Raw genomic sequence first — 19682 nt, forward strand, 5'->3', positions numbered from 1 at the left:
GATCAGGAGGAAAAGACTTAAAAATGTAAATATTAGTGCTTTGTGAAGAAGATTGAAATGGATGTTGTTTACATTTTAAATGTATTTTATCGAGTACTTACTCTTTTTATGATGTATTTTTATAATGTATATTAATCAATCATTACCGACGTTTCCTCATATCATGTATTTTTATGTATATGTAAATACTACTGATTGATGCCTTTTGTATTTGCTTATGAATTTGTATTGCCCTTCTTGTGATTTGATTGTAGAATGCTTTTATGATTTTTAACTAAATCGAATAAAGTGGTTTTGACTTGACTTGACGTTCAAGACATGGATATGATCTTCGTTTCTTTGAAGGTGTGCCATGACGAATCGGCCGTTATTATCGTGAGTGTGAAACTACGGAGATGTTGGATTTCTTAGCTATTAGGGTAAGAACCCCCCTCTTTTTGCTAACTGCTGGAGAGCAAAGATTGTGAGATATCCAATGTTGGCTTATAAAGTCAGCGTCGTCTTTTGACAGTTTAGTCTCCTGCAGTAGTAGGATGTCACCCTTGGATTTGGCCAGATACTCCATGACTTTTCTCCTTTTGACCGGATGATTGAGCCCTTTAACATTGAGGGAAACAATATTAAGGCCTTCCGAGATAGATGTATTACGAGTCATTGTCTACTACGGTGTCGCTCTTGGTCAGGCGTTTTGTTGAAGAGTCGGTTAGAAGGAGGTGGGTGTGTGTTGAGTATGAATGAGTAAGCTGCATTACTGCTTCTGTACTGTCTCGCGTGTATTGCTGTTACAGTGGTGTCGATTGAACAGGCGTATTTCGGGTTTGTGGTGAACATGGTACTGTAGACTATTACTGTGGATAGACTAGTAGCGCGATAGATTGGGTCCCTGTGTCCTTTTGCAGACATATAGTTGAGAAAAAGCATCAACCTCAGATAAAAAAAGCATGCTGAAACAAACCAGATTTTTTTCTTCCCCTTCCCCCCCTTACCCCTTCCCCCCTCCACCCTTCCCCCCTCTCTCTCTTTCCCTCCCCCCTCCCACCTCCCCTCTCACAAGAACTTGGGAACTGCGACGGCATTGCCATCCATCTGCGGCACAGGAAGGGATTAGAATGGTGGGTGTAACAGGGAACAGGTAACTAACAATATACAATAGCTGTATGTAGTAAGCAGTATATAGTAGTGTTCGAGACACTGATAAGTCGTGTGGTCATGAAACTTAACTAAGTATTGAAGTTTTAAGGACATACTCAATAAGAGTAATAAGGAAAAGGAACCTGAACATGACTAGTTAGACACGCATACTATGTAAATGTATATGTTTGAAATTGGTGTTCTCAAATGGTATGCGCAATCAAAAGAGAAGATGATATGAGGTGACTTTCTACAGGTACCCATATAGTCTCTGAGAATCACTGAGACCTTGGTATGTTCATGGTGTCAAAGGTGATGGAGCAGAGCACACTCCCTGATCTCGGATTAAGGAGCACAAAGCGAATTTCATTATAAAACATTATAAACACTCAATAGAGATATTAGTGGATGTGCAGGTGACCTCGGTATGAGCACTGAGCGGTCTTACCTGACGGAGTCAATCAGATCAATTCAAAGCATCAACAGAAACTGAAGCGGAAGAGGCAGCCGGGTGGTCAGCTGCTCAAGGGTGAGGACTATTTTGACTTACTATCAACTGTAAAAGATACTGAACAATGTGAACACTATGAACTTCAAGTTAGAGGCTAGAGATTGTACTGTTAGAGTCATCCATGACCAGAGCCCGAGTTTATATTTTCCTGCGAGTTGGTCTTCCGTTTGTTTGAAGAGCCGTTGGACAAGTCCATACTCTGCGTTGGAGAATCTCCGATGAATTGTGCCAGTGCGTTGGGGTCCGTGAAGAATTTCGGTTTGCCCTGTATGGTGATTCTGAATTTCGCCGGACCAACAAAGGAGTACTGAATGCCTTTCGATCTAAGTTTTTCTCTCAGGGCCAGGAAGCCTTTCCGGACTTCGAGTGTGTCCTTCGAGTAGTCCTGGGTGAAAGTTATATTATGGCCCTCCCAAGTGATTTTGTGATTGCGTCTTGCGAATTGAAGTATAGCTTCCGTATGCTGGTACCTCAGTGGCTTGCATATCAGTGGACGCGGGCCTCTGTAGCCGTGAGGAATGTAGCTGGGGACTCTGTGGGCTCTGTCGAGTTCAAACTCGTGGTGGTAGGAATTCCCTGTTATCTTCGGAATCCAAGCTTCTAGAAAGTCTACGCAGGAATTCGCATCTTTCTCTGCATTTTCGGGGATTCCAAAAATGCGCACGTTGCCCCTTCTGTTTCTGTCCTCCAATTCCGCTACTTGGCGTCTGAGTTGGTCCGTTGATCCCTGGAGTTGCTGTATGGAAGTGGATGCGGTATTGGATTTGTCTTCCAAATCACTAATTCTCTGTTCCGCTTAGTCTATGCTTTTGTGTACAGAGCTCATGTCAGCTCGAATTGCAGTAAGTTCCAGCTGCATAGTGTCAGTGTTGGATTTGGTTCACTTTGCTAGGTCGTGTACTTCTGCTAATTTTTTCAGGATTACCTCTAGGGTGCTACTGACGTCTGCCCTTGATTTAATAGGAGAGTCCGACAGTGAGGGTTCCGGCTTCACCTTTTTGTTGTTCTTTTTCTCGTCTCTGTCCGCCATTTTGAAGGAGATCTGTGTGTGGTTGAATTTATTGCGGTTGCCTTCCAGCTTGCCAGAAATCGCAGGGTGACCTGTAGGGTGTCAGAGCGCTGGTTGAGTCAGGCTGACTATCAGAAACCCCAAGGTTGTGTCGTAGGTCTCGGAGGTCTGTCAGGTAGCGACGTCGTGCTCCAGATGAGGGTCGATTCTCTTGTGTTTGAGCTTGGGTTTCAAATGGGGTGTGCAGTAAGTTAGAACTTCTATGAAAAGTACAGTTTTGACCGTTATGTGATGCTCCTTCGACCTGCACTATTTGTGGGTTGGTGACAAAGAGATGGTAGGGTGAGCTACAGCACTCTGAGACTGCAGGGCTTATTGTACAAAGAACGCCTAATGTTCAAAATACATAGATTCCACCTTCCATTGCTGTTTTCGCGCCCAAAAAGTCGGTAAAATTGAGCATAGTCGCCATCTTGGGGTCAGGCGCTAGTGAAGGTAGGCTCCTCTAAGTTTTGGATCAAACTCTGGTTAAAGTGCGCTCTCAAGAACAGGGGACTCCCTCATGAAGGTGCAGGGTGAAGTCGCCATGCCTTTGGGGTGACCCGCTGTGTAATTGCGGTGATCCAGTGCCTTTAAAGTGATTTACAGACAAGGCTGGTAGCAGGCAGCCATCTTAGGGTCAGGCAGTCAGGCATAAGAAGTCGCCGGTAATTATACACTACATCGGCGAAATGAAGATATCCACCGGAGAGCCAAGTATTGGCTAGAGCAATCTCCAAGGCTCACCTCCTCTCTCTGTGAGACACTTAGATCCGCCGTTGCTCGCTGATGCTCGCTATGAGACGTGCCGCTTGCTAGAGCGCCGCACCGGGACACATCCTCGGTCGCATGGCACAAGTTGACAGCAGAGGTGCATTCAGCGGGAATCAGGCGCCCAAAACCACACCGAGTGTGCCTCAGAGCATCCGAAGCCTCAATCCTCCATCGGTTCGGTTTCAAAGTTATTTTAGCTTCCCTCGGGTCCCGAAGTCCGCTCCCCTGTGCAGCAGCGAGAAGGCTAGGCGGCCATTACCAGCGCCGTCCAAGCCACTACCAATACCAAGCCAATACCGTTTTTAAAGAAAAAACTGTAGGTATTAAAGCACTGATAGTAAAGGACCATACTTCATAATAAAAATGTTATTTGTTTTAAAGCATTGGTTAGCATCATCTCATGTACTGCAGACAATAATCGATGCAATCACTACTTTGAAGTGGACAAACATTGAGATGCTCTGACATACTAAATTTTCACACACGCAAAGCTTTTGAGATTGCTGTGCCTAAACAGAAGTTTACAATGACTGTCACACTCTGTAGTGCTTTTCTGCTGTAACACAAGCAGCCCGGCAGGAGTCTCCTACAGTTCACCGTGCTGAGGCCGAGCCCTTACGAGAAGCCAGAACCCTCTGTTGCGTTCATTCTATTCTCTGAAGATATTACATATTCTACAGCATCAGTAGAAGCTACACCCAAAGCACTTCATATTACCAGTAGCCTTCTTTTTTGAGGTATCGCACGTGATCTTTGTATAGGATGAAGGCGATCTCAGCCTTCACTTTCTCCCCCTCCTCAATTGGATCCACAATCAGAAAGTCACCTGCAAAGGATGAAAATGAAGAAAGTTACAAGCCCCCAGAGGCAGAAGGATTATGTTTTGGCCTTTGATGGTAATTGTTCTTTTCATTTGCCTATTCGACTTAACAGTTTGATTAGATTCTTTTAGAAGGCCCTCACTCACCAACCTGGTTGGTGACATGCTTCATCATCGGGTTCCACCAGGAAGGTCTAAAACCAACCCGGTGTGCTTCGACGCCAGAGTTACTGCGTAGCTGGTTAGTAGTTTGTGTGAGTGATAAGTGAAGCGAGTTAAAACGTAACCAAGTTGTGACCTAAACATTTTTTATTAACAGGCCAACCTGGCACGGTTAAAAGTAAAGCGGGCAGTTAAAAAGCAGGATCGATGTGTCAGCTAAGCTCTGCTTAGTGAGGTCAACATTTTTCTGCCTATCTGTATGTTATTCACTAGGCATTCGCCAGGACCAAAGTGTAGACCCTGGTGGTAGGAGCTCGCTAAGGCTCACCCTAACCGGGTGGTCGTAATGTGAAAAATAAACACAAACAGGAAAAAGTATTGAAAACCTGGTTGTAGGCAAGGTACTCGTGAATTATCGGCACCCAGCAGTTACCTGAAAGAGAGAAAAAGAGGACACAAACAAACAGATAAATGCCACATGGTTCCTACAAATCATGCGTGTTTGTGACATTTTTAAACTCTCAATGCTCTTCTCTGTGCACCCGAAAGGGTTGTAACACGAACCTAATGTGCTAAATCGTGTCGAAATACCAGTGCACTTATGTTGTAGGTTTATCAACGTGAGTGGTTCGAGGATACGGCCATTCAAGTGGCAGTGGTACCTTTGGGGTTAATCACTTATTTAAAACCTTCACGCCAGACTAGGGCGTGGAGTGGTCTTTGTGCCTAAATCTAGTCCGCACTCTAGTCAAAACATCAACGCTATAACACCGTGATATGCCAACATGATGTGCCGCAGAGCAAGGTGAAACAAGTGAGCGGGGAAGGGAGAGCTTACATGAGGTGCGAGCGTTGATCGCACCATGGGTCTCGTGAGGGGGTGGTAGCTAGTAGGCACACCCTGAAAACAAAGGAAAAACAAATACAATAAGCATTTCCCCTTCAATTTACTTATCTGGTCAGAAGGTCGGCTTTCCGAATATGTAGTTGTTAACTCATGCCGTCAAAGCCAAGCACCCATTTGGAAACCTGGACAAGCCTCAATAACCGGACCCCGTCGATACTGGGACCGGGTGAAGTCTGCCCTATTTAAGGAAGATGTGGCTATTCGGGATTGACCATGTCGGAGTGTCTTTTCGGTGATGTGCGCATGCACGGCCCGTCAGGTTGAGCACGTCATTACGCTCCTGTCGTGTGGGCCAGTCAGTGCACTGGAATATTTAATGTGTGATCGGAAGAACTATGAAAGCACTAGTGCGCTAACCGCGCTTGTCAATTTTTCTTCTGTTTGATGAGAAAACTTTATTGACAGATTGCTCACATTAGTTTCGTGTTACAACCCTTTCAGGTGCACAGAGAGGAGTTTCAAGTTTCAAGTTTTATTTGGTTAGCACAGTTCATTAAAACCATTGCTATGGAGTATCAACAATAGCACAATTATAACATCAAGAAACAAAAACTAAAGAGGAACACTGTCATTTTTTTTATTTTTTTTTATTTTTTAAAAGGTCTATGCGTATAAAAACAGTCTTATAGTTACCAGTGCAATCGCACTATTGATGTAGTCCAGAAATAAAAGATTAAGACCGGAGGTGCTAAACCAGGGGACAAAAAAAGTCTGGAATAAGTTTTTTGGGGGGAGGGGCAGGGAGCACTGGAGTCAAGGTGGGTAAAAAGAGATTAGCCAAGAGTCTCACAAACTTTCCAACCCTGGCAAGCGCTTGAATGTCTGTGGAAGTAAAGCACAGGGCCGTCGCCTCCCAGCATGACCTAGTGCCCCATTTTAAAAATACGGATTTTATTAGTAGTCTTCTGGGGACATCCATTGCGGGGCAACAGCACAAAAGATGCGGCCATGATTCTTTTTGGTATGAGCACAATCTACAGGCCCCCCCCTCCTTTGAGGGAGCCCATCTATAAGAGGCCGTGGAGCACAGGCCTAAAAGGCGCATAAACATTTTGTTTTTCCGTGCCACTGTGTTCAGATTTTCCAGCAGATAAAATTGTGGTACCTCGGGCTGATATGAGGCATTCAGGGGGAGCAAGACAGTAGGTGTGTCAATCTCTAGTGATTTAATAGCCTTTGCAATTTGACTATTCCATGGATTTCCAGGGCTGGTAAAGATCTCTTTTAGGCGGAATTTTAAGGTGGTATCTGCCGCTTTTAATTACCTTATAAAATATTTCAAAGTATCTGCCTCACAGTAGATGGACTGTCTTTGTAGGCCCAGCTCCAGACGTAGTCTTGCCCTCTGAATAAATTTTGGAAGGTGAAAGATTTTTTTATAGATTGAAACTTGGGCGTGGTCAAGACAGGTGGAGCATGCACCGGGAAAGGCCTGATGCCCGTAGTTTAAGGCGGGGAGTAGTGTTGCTTTGATCACATTCAAGATAGGTTCTGCGGAAGGGCTGCTCAGAGACTGATTCAGTCGAGTCAGGGAGTATGTTATTGCACCTGCTCTTTTTTTCAGGGCAGGTATGTGAGCTGTAGGTCTAGAAGTCTTGCAGAACCAAACTCCCAAGTAATTATATTTTGAAGTTGGGTTGATCTTTGTGGGCCCAATGTGCCAACTTAAACTGCTCTTGTTCTTGCAGCTGCCAAATATCATCACCTTAGTCTTTTCTTGATTGATTTTTAGTCCGTTGGCAGTATTGTATCTATGGAGCTTACTTAACGCTCGTTGGAGTCCCGATTTTGTCTGGTCCATTATGACGATGTCGTCAGCATATTGTAGAATATTCAGACACCTTTTTGCAGGGCCCAGCTTTGGCGGGAGTAGATTGCTTTTCTCCAGATATGTTCCCAGGTCAGCAGTGTAGAGATTGAACAATAGAGGGGCGAGCACACAGCCTTGCTTCAAACCGTCTCCGATGGGAATTATTCTGGAGACTGTCTTAGGGCCCGTTTTAATTCGCACCCAGGTGTTCTTGTGCCAGGAGATGAGAGCTCCTATCAAGTTCTGTGGAATCCCCCATTTGTCCAATTTCCTCCATAGAATGTTGCGAGACACTTTATCAAAGGCTGCGCTGTAGTCTATAAAGCAGCAGTATAGTGGGAGAGGATTTTTTTGTGCTGCCTGTTGACTCAAAAAGGCCAAGGTTGTGATGTTATCTATGGTGGAGGCTGAGGAGCAAAACCCTGTTTGCAAGTAAGGTAGAATGTGGTTTTCTGATACCCAATCTTCTAAATGCTTAAGAAGACACCGGGCGTATGCCTTCCCCTCAAGATCTAGTAGGGCGATAAGTCGACGGTTTGCTGGGAGCATGGGGTCTCCTTTCTTAAAAATGGGGCATAAGATCGAGCTGAGCCATGAATCTGGTATCTGACAGGTCGTAAACACGTTGTTGAATAATGAGGCAAGAAGTTCAGCCCACTGCTCCAGAGCACATTTGAATACCCCAGCAGGAGGGCCATTGGGCCCAGGGGCCCCATCGTTCTTCATAGCCTTCAGAAATTTGGAGACTTCAGCTGCAGAGGTCAGCTCATGGGATACTGTCAGAGTTGGATCGACGCGGTCTCTTAATTCGATCACCACGGGATCCGATGTGTCACAGCCGTATAATTGCGTTACATGCTGGGCCCACTCTTCTTCACGAACTGCGTTCCCTCTGTTGTTATTCAACGAGCGGAGCTTGTTTATATAGGTCCAGAACTTGGATAGATTCTTGCCCCTTAACAGAGCGAATATTTTTAGCCACTCATTTTGTTATTTTAGTCTCTTTGCAGCCCATACTGATTTTCTGAAGGCCTTGCGCGTTAAAGCCATGTTGTTGGCCGAGTGCGCCGTGCCGTTCAATTTATGCAGGTGCACGGCCCTCCTTAGGGCTTTCCTTTTGGTGGCTAACTCTGGGTCATAGATCCGCTTCGGGCGTTGCCCGTAGGATTTGTGTTGAGTCTCTGGGCCCGTTAAAAGTTCTTGCAATTTTATGATGGCTCTATCCCACCGATGATGTAGGTCAGTGGTAGAGTTGTGCCTGAAATTAGGAGTTTCACCCGTAAGCCAAGTGCCCACCTTGGCAGAACCTGATGAGTCCCATTTGATTTTTCTGACTAGTGTGTGGAGTTCAGCCAGCATTGAGTACCCCACCACTGATGTTTCCACAGCGACTGGCGCTAGCAATTCCAATGTTACCGTTAAGGGGTTATGGTCACTTTTGTGATGGTGGGGAATTTCCATCCTGGTTAGTTTGTTTCCCAAAAACGGTGAGAGGAAAATATAGTCAATTGTCGAGATGTTCTTAAAGGTTGGTGGGAAATAGGTCTTGGGATTCTGTTTCAATCAAATTTGTCTTGCGGGGCATAGGTTGTGGTTGATTAAGAATGTAATCATGTCTTCTTGTTCTTTGGTTCTGGTGCCCAGACGAACATTGGTAACCAGATCTTTGATGTTAAACTCCCCTAATAGCAGAACTTCTGCAAATGCAAATTCCAATAACAGATCTGCCAGATATTTAATCAATCGTTCTGTAGCAGTTACTTTTGTGTTTTTTGTTAAGTTGTGGTAGCAGTTGATTAGAAGCATGGAGAATGCCCTGCCGGAAGATGAAAGGCCGGTAATTAGTACAGTCTGACCTGTCATTAAGTTCCGAAGAATGGGGGTAGCCGCTATCTTGCACCTGTTCTTGATGAAAATAGAGAGGCCCCCAGAAGGTCTTCCATGGGAGTTAGCCTGAGTACCAGGTTGAAACAGTTCATAATAGCCGAAAAGAGGTGTTGGGACTAGAGACCAGGTCTCCTGTAAACAGATGATGTCACTTTTGTTCAGGTATTCCACGGCTGATTTAGAGGCGATCGTCGATTTTAACCCAGCCACATTCCAGGACGTGATAGTCAGATTATGATCTGACCAGTTGAGTTCCCCGTTAGGAGGAACGCTGCCGGGCAGATGTATTTGCAGGCTCTGAGTAAGTGGGCACATGGTGTTCATCAATGACGAGGACATTGCGACTCGATTTGCAGCTCACCAGACGATGGCTGTTGTTACATGAGATGTTTATAACATTATCCACTTTCGTCGCTTCTGGGAGCCATGCGTGGGTTGCGCCCCGGGAGCCCTTCAGGACACTGGTATACTGCCTCGCGGGGGCCGATGGAAGGAGAACATGTGGATATTTTTGTTGTGTGGGCACCCACATTTCTATGCCCCAGTTTTCAAATGTGCCTGCTTCACCGTCCCGAGACCACGTTGTTACAGTTGCCTCTGAGCCCCCTTTGCCTGGTATTGAGGAGAACTTAACCGAATTGAGGTTCGAAGAATTGACCCCAGACAGCGCTGGAACATTGTTAAATAGCCGCATAAGGTTGTTTCTGTTAAGGATGTCGTATGGGCCCTTATGGGCGTAGTGAGGAAAGAAGACCAGTTCGGCATCATTTTCCGGGCTTTGATGGTTCAGACTCCTGTCTAGTTTACTTGAGGATACGAGCACCTTCAATTGTTGGGACCGTGCTTCAGATGAGTAATTGTTCCCCTCCTGATGGTTTTGTGCTCCAGGGGCATGAATAAATTGGGGCTGAAAGAGCCTCTGCATTTGCATAGAAGAGTCCCCACAGACTTTAGTTGGGACCGCCGGTGGGTGACACGTAGAGCAGCCCATCACTACAACATCTGATGCTTTTTGAGGTTCTCCTTTCGATGCTTTTGCCAGTCCCTGGCCATTAATTTGGATACTCCGAGCATCTGGCGTTACTAATGGGGGCTGTGCAGTATTGTTCAGGCTCCCAAGGCCTAGTTTGTGGGAAATTGTTCCGGTGATTTTGTTTGGCAGGGATCCAAGCGCTGCCATTGTGGAGTATAGTTTGATCACTCCCAGAGCCGGGGATGTTCCCACGGGCGCACCATGTGTCGGTAGCCCTGTTTTTTCTGTGGTGTCCTTGTTGCACACCTGAGTCGTGCTTGTCCCAATAGTTTCCATTTTGGGTTTTAATCCCAGATTGAAAATTGGAAAATAAGGAAGATCCTTAGTTTTGATGGCTGGGATACTGAAGGCAGCTGGCCCATCAAGCCCCACTCTCCTTTTTGCTAGCCGTTGTTTTTTTGATTGTTTTTTTAATTTCTTTCTCTCCTTGACAAAGGTGGTTTCGTTGGGGGATTAGAGAGTGTGTGGGTCGTGTTTTTATGGGCTGTGTTGATGGGGTTGGGCCGCTGAATCGCTGATTTCGTTGGTGTTTGTCTGCTCAAATCGAGGCGTCCCGAGCCCGCTTGGGGATTTCCAGGGCTGATCCCCGGTGACAAACGGGCCAAGCTATTAGGGGAGGTAGTTTTTCTCCCAGATGGAGAGTCAACCAATGTAGGAGTGTGTGCAGACTTCTCGGAGAAGATCGAAATTTGGAACTCTTGAGGGAGTTTCGCTATCCCGTTTCCCTTGGTGTTGTTCTTCACACTGTCCAAAAGTGCTCCCAAGATTTCTGGGAGACAGGAAAATTCATTTATTATTGGAGCGCAGGAACAACAATTCGAGCTATCCTGCGGCCCTACAGACCTTTCAAGAGTACTTAGTCTGGAGCTAAAGATTGGATTAGAGAGTAGCATTGAGAGTTTAAAAACGTCACAAACCGAGGAGGAGCTATGCGGGCATCCAAGATGGTCGCGCAAGCAGAGGGCTCCCGCGACCCGGCCCGCCCTTTTGCAAATATCCTGGAAATATCCTGATTTTCAATACGGGCTTTTGAAGATCTACTCTTGCTGATCCTAATACACTTTTCGGAACTGAGATCGGACTTCAGGAACCATCTTTACATCGTCTTTAACTTTCTGGCCGACCCCCGAACGGAACCGTGGTCTCTGCTGCTCTGGCTGGCCGAGGAGTAAGTCAACAACAGCGGCGAAGGGGCATCCTTCCAACCGGTGACATTGTTACTTTCAGTTTCGATTTCTCTTCGGCCTCCCAATTGACTATTCTGAGAGAGATCCGGCTTTCGGGCTGCGGTGGCCTTGCCCTGCTGTGCTTTCCTGCCATATCCCTAGTCTCACACTCTACGATTTTGGACTGGAATTCCGCTTTGGCAACTCAACGACGTTTGCCATTTACACCAGGACTAGAGGGCCCCTTCGGGGCACGGCTTCCAATATGGCGACCAAACCGGAAGTCGAGAAGCGCAAGACGAAGGTGCCGACCCGTGGGGGACCCGTCCAAACTAATGTTATGGATCGATACACACAGCCTAAGGGTTCCCCCGGTGGTGCCGGCCGTAGTCTTGAAGATCTGAGGACCTTATGGCGTCATCGGAGGTCTCGCTCCAGGACCTAATGCGTGCCATCACTGGGATAAAGGCTGATATGGGACTACAATATGAAGCTATAGTGTCCAAGATCGACATGGTGGTCGTTGATGTCACACTTATTAGAGCGGACTTGGCTAAGACCAATGAAAGGGTCAAGGCCTTGGATCTGAAGGCCTCCAGTCTCGTTACTGATATGGCGGATGCACAGTCGGAGATCGGGAACCTCCGGTCATCGCAAGATATGATGGCCAGATGTCTGGACGAGTATGAAAATAGGGCCCGGCGTGACAACATTCGTTTGGTGGGTGTGCCTGAGAATCACGGCACCACCACCGTTGATTTGCTAGTGGAGGATCTGATCGTCACCCATCTTGCTCCCGCTGGACTCAGCAAATTCTTCACGGTCGAGCGTGCGTATCGTTTCCCGGGTGGACAGACTAAACCGGGGGCTCCCCCGAGGCCTATAATTGCTAGGCTCTTCCACTTTCGGGATCGAGACACTATCCTCCAGGCCTCGCGTAGGCATGGCCCATTGAAATATGAGAACAGTTCAGTCTCCATATATCCGGATTTCACTCCTCAAGTCCAGCGACAAAGGATGGGGTTTCAGGGAGTGAAGGGGCGCTTGCGGGACTTGGGACTCAAGTATGCGATGCTATTTCCGTCTCGACTGCGCGTCGAGTACCAAGAACGCACTTTCTTTTCGATCGACCGGACTGTGCGGGCGACTGGCTCGACTCGCTGCCTAAGGCGGAGGCCCTGGTGAAGCGGACGGAGGTGCATCGGCACAGGAGTGACATTTTGGTTCCTGGTGTCTGGTTGCTAATTTGTATTTACCAGCTGAGTTTTGCCATTGCTTTTTAATCGGTGGTCTAGGCCCAAGGGTGGTTCGGGTGCGGGGTAGTCTCTCTTTCCTCCTCTGGGGTTCTTTGTGTAGTGTATTATGAAGGGGCGACAGGCACACTGCAGATTGGGGTGGCTTTTTAGTCGTACGCAGGGGTGCAGGGTGGGGGGTGTTGTATTGGGATGTTGTTGGGGGGTGGGGTCGGGGTCTGTTTTGGTTTTTGTATTTGTCCTTTTTACATGGCACAATAAGTATTGCTGTTATCCTACTGCTCTTGGGCTCCGGGAGGGGAGGGTTGTGGTGCTTCGTTGGGATGGGGGTGGTGACTTAAAATTGTTGTCCTGGAACGTTAATGGTCTGGGTGACAAGATAAAACGTGGCGTTGTTCTTCAGTTTCTTAGACGTCATTCCCCTGACATTGTCCTGTTACAGGAGACACATTTGGTAGGGAATGCGTGCAGGGCCTGGATAGACGCGGCTACAGATTGGTAGCTCATGTTGGATTTACATCCGGCTCTAGAGGGGTCGGCATAATGATCAAATCCTCCCTGCCCCTTGAAATAGATGAAGTCACACTTGATGATAGGGGTCGGTACGCTGTGGTCTCCGGGCGGTGGGAGGGGAAGGTGCTCACAATAGTTAGTATTTACGTTCCCCCGGGGCTTCAAGCTACCACCTATGCCGACCTGGGGCGGACTCTGCTAGGGCTCCCAGACGGTCTCCTTGTACTGGGCGGGGATTTTAACTCGGTGGTCTCTGGTGATTGTGACCGATTTCCCCCCAGAGTTTTGCCGGCTTCTCAGTTATGGCTTTCTGAACTGCTGGAGACATTTGGATTGGTAGAGGTTTGGTGGGTGCTACACCCCTCGCATTTGCAGTATACGTTCCACTCTGGAGCACACGGTAGCCTCTCTAGGATTGACTATTTTTTGATGCTATCCGCCCACACTCCTTCTGTGCGTGAAATCCGCCATCTTCCCAGGGGCATTTCTTATCATTCACCCTTGTTGCTCGGGATCTTGGTGGGTTTGTGTAGTGAGAGCAGGGTCGCCCCTATACATCCTTGGCACCTAAGGAATCCTAAGATGCGCTCTGAGCTCATCAAGGCTATTGGTTGTTATTTTAACGAAAATGTGGGGTCTGTTTCTTCGTCTGTATCCTTGTGGGAGGCCTTCAAAACTGTTATACGGGGTTCTGCATTGTCACTGATTGCTGCCAATAAGAAGACTAAGCAGGAGGACTTAGCGTGCCTCGAGGATGAAATTACTGCGCTTGAAAGTGAATTGGGTGCCAATGATACTCCTGCAGTCTTACACTCCTGGCGCTGAAGCAGGCGGACTATAGAGCCCTGGTGACCGATGCTGCTAAAGTCATGCATCGGAACCAGTTGGGTAGACTGTATGATGTGGGTGATAAGGCAAGTCAGCTTCTGGCGTGGTTAGATAAATCTGAGAAAGCTAGCCGTGTGGTGCCGGTGATTGAACGGTTGAATGGTGAGTGCTTGTCTGACCCAGGTGGGATTGTGAATTGCTTTGTGGATCACCTCCAGACGGTCTATCGATCGGTGAGCGATAGAGATGAGTGTGATTCCCGTTTGCTCCTGCGCGATATTGCGCTACCCTGTATCTCCGATGAGGACAGGTCTATTATGGATGCGCCTATAACTGTGGATGAGGTCGCTACTGCTATACGATCCCTTCGATCTGGTAAGGCTATGGGGTCCAACGGTCTGCCCATCGAGCTCTACAAGTTGCGTCCTGACAAGATGGCAGCATACTTGCGCAATATGTTCATGGAGGCCTTTGAAATTGGCCTCCCTTCCCTTTGATCAGCGCTTGGCCACTATTGTTGTCATACACAAGGACGGTAAACCTAGTGACCGATGTACCTCCTATCGCCCCATTTCTTTACTTAACGCGGAACCTAAGATACTGGCTAAAGTGCTTGCTACTCGTTTGCTAACGGTCATCTGCGACCTGATTCATCCGGATCAATCCGGTTTTATTCCACATCGTAACACCGCCCTTAATCTTCGGAGGCTTCATGGAGTTCTCGCGAGAGCTGTGACGCTGACCGAACCCGCCATCTTGGCGTCTCTTGATGCCACCATGGCTTTTGACACCATCGAGTGGCCTTATCTCTGGGCGGCTCTCTCGAAGTTTAGTTTCGGTCCCAATTTTATTGCCTGGGTCAAACTCCTTTACACACAACCACTGGCCCAAGTGGTGGTAAATGGCAGGGTGTCTGGATCGTTTCCACTTGGGCGTTGCACCCGACAGGGTTGTCCGCTCTCTCCCCTGCTCTTTGCCCTAGCGCTGGAGCCGTTGGCAGAGTGGATTCGGTGGGAGCCTTCGATTAGGGGCATCCGGTGGTCCCCTGATCTTGAAGACCGTGTCTCGCTATACGCCGATGACATTCTCCTTTACTTCACTTCACCCCAGAAGTCACTCAATGTGCTTTTTGACGTCCTCACCTCCTTTGGGAAGAATTCGGGCCTCGTCATCAACTGGACTAAATCCTGCGTCTACGTTCTGGCAGGGGAGCTCCCTCCGTTGCCTCGTAGATTCCTGATCCAGGTGGTCGAGACTGGTTTCAAGTACCTGGGGATTCATGTCTCCTTGGATTCCTCCATTCGTTATGATCGCAACTTGTATGCTCCCCTCCGGCGTCTTAAACTGGATGCCCAGCGGTGGCGCCGCCTGCCCCTATCCCCATTGGGGCGTGCGGCTCTTTTTAAGATGATGTTGCTTCCTAGATTTTTGTCTGCACTGCAAAACTTCTTCGATCCTATACCCTCCGGGTATTTCCGTGAGGTCGAGAGCCTTCAGAGACAATCGATTTGGGATGGGCGAGCGCGTATCTCCTTACCCGAACTCACTTTGCCGTGGTATGATGGCGGCATTGCCCTCCCGGACATCAGGCGCTACTACTGATGGAGGGTCCCGTTCTACCATCTAACATCACCTGAAAGGAGAGTTCTAACGGCCTTGGTAAGATGAAGGTCTGATGTAGGCCCTGCGTGATAGAAATCTGAAAACCTGCCAAAATGACTAACTTTCACCATTAGTAAATAAAGGCCCAAGGGCCCACTATGCTTAGGCTTAAAAACACACGTTTCTGTGCATTGAAATGAACAAGGTAAAATTAGGCCTTCGGGGATTAGTTAGTTTCACTGTCAGCTTCAAGACCAACTCGCACACACACACACACACACACACACACACACACACACACACACACACACACACAGACGGGTGCCCGTTGGTACAGCTTCCTGAAACCCTTGCTAACATTATATTTAGAAACATAGCTTGCACAAGTATAAGCAGCAATTTCTGTCAATAAACAGCACCTATCATAAGGGTTCACACTTGCAGATATGTAGAAATGTACGTGACATAAAATGTCCTTTTTTAGAAATGTACAACATGTTCCCTTTTTAGGAATAAGTGACGAAAATGTTCTCTTTCAAAGGTACAGGATGTTCTGTTCTAAAAAATGTACGTAACATAATGTTCTGTAGAGATTTCCTTCCGGTGTCCTAGAACACATGTGGTTAAACCGCCTGCACTGAAAGGGCGTTGGCCAGTGTCACCATAGAACCTTAGTTCCTCAATTTCAGGTATATGAGGCCCAACCGTCAAATCTGAAGTCAGAACTTTCCTGCGGATGCCTGGCATTAGCGTGGTTTGTTCTCCGGATAGCCGAAGTTATCTGACTTGGGACACCGACGCCTCACTCAGGTTGTGGATCTCCCAGGGCAGATAGCCTTTTTTTCTGCCTCTAGATCTCTGATCCTTTAATTTCCTCTCTTTGTAGCTAGATCCTTGTATGGTAGACTTCTCAGCCATTAGGAGACTGGTCTTACTCTATATACTACCAGACACCGAATTGAATAGCAAAATGTTTTATTTTAGTTAAATCTATTGGCTCCTTCTTTACCTTGGCCACATGATTCAGGGTCCTGATAGAAATGTATAAATATTCTGCCCTTGGGCATTAGACTCCTATATTCTTATACTCAGTAGCGTAGGATCTATAATCATCTGTGATAGTGTTCTTTTAATATGTTTTATTCCTGTTTTGCCTTGAGATATTTTGAGCATTTGTCATCTATCATTCACTCCAGACAGGGCGAAGTCTGGATCTTTTTTAGGACATTGCATTATAGCAAGTATAGATATGCATTTATTTCTTCTGCCTGTCAATTGAAAATAAAGTGCCACTCCAACTTGAACGTCTGGTATCTTACATCTGTGTTCCTTTTCTCTCTCAGTGAAATGCTGTGCTGGTGATGTGTGATTTGCAACCACACCCAAGGTGGTGACCACTGACCGAAAGGGTCAAGACTCTCCCTTTCTCAGGTGGCGCCCAACGTTTCATCGGACCTGTCCATTCTGCGGGGGAATCCGGTGGACTTCCACGAGCTGCCTGGGGGGGTCCGGCCACAGCCTCTTGCGTATCAGTGGTGAGTCAAGGAACGTTTTATTTTTTACCTTGAGTTTCCGGTGTTGGCTACTTGGCTGTGTGCGGTCCCCTTGGGGCCGGCTCTGGGTAGGACTCCTGAACACCCCCCTGCAGCATTGCCTATGGTCGCGATTCAAGAACCCTATGTGTCTCAGTGGTCACATTTTGCTTTCTCACTCGTTACAGTTGTGTCTAAATTTATCGCATCTTGACAGTTGCACTTGTGGCTTGTGGTTTGTCGAGGCTCGTCTCCCTGCCGGTTCCAGTCCGGAGGGAATGGTTTATGATGTATTTTGTGGTATGGGTTTTGCTGTCAACTACCCCCAGGTTCATGATCCCTCTCGACAGTTCAAGTCTGTGAGTTGGGTGTGTTCCGGACCTTGTAGGTCTTGAATCGGGTTCAAGTCCCGCCCTGCCACTTTCTTTGTGGATAGGTTTGTGATCCCTCTCCCAGTTCGAGTCTGGGGTGCTGGGTGTTCCCTGGTTTCATCCAGGGTCGGAGTTTCTCCACTAGGGGTCCTGTTGACACTTGCCTCATACATTGTGAATACTGCATTGTGATTGCCACCGCATGTGAACATTTTTATCTCTTCTCTCCTTTGCACATCATCTTGCACTGCTGTCGGCCCCCATCCACCTCCCCTGTTCATCTTTCTCACCTGCTCCAGCAGCCCACACCCCCCACCTACCCTGCCCCTCATCTGCTCCAGCAGCGAACATCCCCCACCCCACTTCCTCCCCTGGCGCCGCAGCGCGGCTGCCTTCGCTGCACAGCTCCCCCCAGCCCCCGCCCTTCCCTGAACTCTCCCTCTGCACACCTTCTCACACTCTCCGTCTTTCTCCTCTTCCGTCCTCTACAGTTCTCCTTTTCTTCGCTACCACTTCACATCTCCTCTCTCTCTATATTTATCTGCCCCCTGCCCCTGCCTGTGATTACAGTATGCATGACATTATTTCACACTGTGTCTCTCACTCTCCTGACATTCCATCTCTTGCTTGGTAACGTACTCAGTATTTCGCTCACAAACTCTGGCGGTCTTTCCACTCCTTCTGTGACATCTCTGCTCGTGGCAGTTCTGACATCTCTATTCTTGAACTAGTGAGAGTTCATATCTAGGTCATTGTTCTGTTCTTTAAGTACTGATTTTCAGATCTACAGCGCTCATTTTTCATCGTTCATTTTTCATTCAGGATGCATCCTCTTTATGTCATCGTTATTTATTATTTATGTTTTGTTGATTATGTAATGTGTTGATTATTGACCCTCTCCATTTCATGTTTTGTTCATTTGCCCTGCTCTATGTCAACTGTGCTTTTGGATCCATGTGCTTTGTGTAAGTAGCAGCTGTGCTTTGTGATCCCGCCAGGAATTCCCTCCCCAGGGACCCACTCTTCACACAGTCTCGGAATTACCTGCTCCTTGCCTTGCCCCCCACTTAAGTTTATCACACGCCTCATACGTAGCCATTTCCTCGTCTCCCGCCCCTGCATTGCCTTTACTGCATTGCCCTTCCTTTCTCCAAGGACAGCACGCACCTTTTTGCCAATCATTTGCTTCACAATTGATTGCCAAGAGGGGGGAAAAAGGTAGTCATCCTCCCCTGCCTCCTTACATCCCTCACCAACACGTGGTATGCCTTACACCCCCCTATTTCCGTAATGTCCAGCAGCTCCCCACACATTCAACATTGTACCATTCAGTTCCTTCACGGCAGACCCGAATTACCTCACAAGTCCGCAACCAACGAATTCACGTCCCTTACCGACGAAGACCGCACCATACTCACAGGTGCCTGGACACTTTTAGGAGTTAACCTTACGCCAGGCATCCAGCTTAACATCTCTACCCAAACTCTTGATAGCCTGCCAGACATATCTCTTACCCCACCATCCCCAGACACCACAGCCCCTCAGCAGTTGTATACAGAAGACGCCTCTGGCTCTTCCACCCTGTCTGTCCCCCACTCACTTCCCCTTGGATACCCAGACTACCAACATCACCCTGCTACCTCACCCATTCTCATCACTGACGACGAGTCTTCACTAGATTCCATACTGTCAGGGGCTGCATTTGAAATAGTGTACATCCCACCGCCAGAAGAAAAAGGCCCAGACTCACCTCCGCCATCCGTCTCCAACGCCTACTCCTATCACCCAAACTTTCAACAAGATACATCACCCCTTTTAAGAGCACTTCTGTCTGATCCCTCATAAAATCCTGACCCCTGCGTTCTGCCACACCTGCAGAGTCCATCACACTGCTCCAACTTCACATAAGGGAATGAGTGATCATACCACTGATCATATCACAATATTCCTGATCAACAATAACATTGTAGGCATTTCTGACGGCCACCCCTCTTGCTTCGTCCACGTTACACCCCTCAGTAGCACTGTCCTACTCTCAATATTTCAGGCACTCAATATTGACTACGCCTACCCTCGCCAAGTTACCCTATCTCTCGCACCAGCATTTTCATGCCCCGCCGAGCCTACAGGAAAGGCTCTCTCGCACAAATCTTTTCACGCCCCACCGACCCTATAGTAAAGGATCATAGCAGCTCTCAATACACCTCTGCATCACCTGCGTGCCACCCACAGGAACCAAGCCCCATGCAGGCTCTTCAGGCAGTATACGATAAACGAATATTCGGCACAGCAGTTCATAAAACACCAGAGTGGATCTACATCCGGATCCGCCTA

General features: G+C 47.6%; 1 protein-coding gene across 2 annotated transcripts in view; it reads right to left on the minus strand.

The window, feature by feature from the left end:
• EIF1AD (eukaryotic translation initiation factor 1A domain containing) overlaps nt 1-19682 on the minus strand; it is a 346850-nt gene that overhangs the window by 167548 nt on the left and 159620 nt on the right. For both annotated transcript variants that reach the window (XM_086938293.1, XM_086938294.1), the window contains one exon: nt 4182-4290. In XM_086938293.1, coding sequence (XP_086794419.1) covers nt 4182-4290 — 109 coding nt within the window. The remainder of the gene's footprint in view (nt 1-4181; nt 4291-19682) is intronic.

The sequence above is a fragment of the Lissotriton vulgaris genome, chromosome 9 (assembly GCF_964263255.1).
Source record: "Lissotriton vulgaris chromosome 9, aLisVul1.2, whole genome shotgun sequence".
Taxonomy (NCBI): Eukaryota; Metazoa; Chordata; class Amphibia; order Caudata; family Salamandridae; genus Lissotriton; species Lissotriton vulgaris.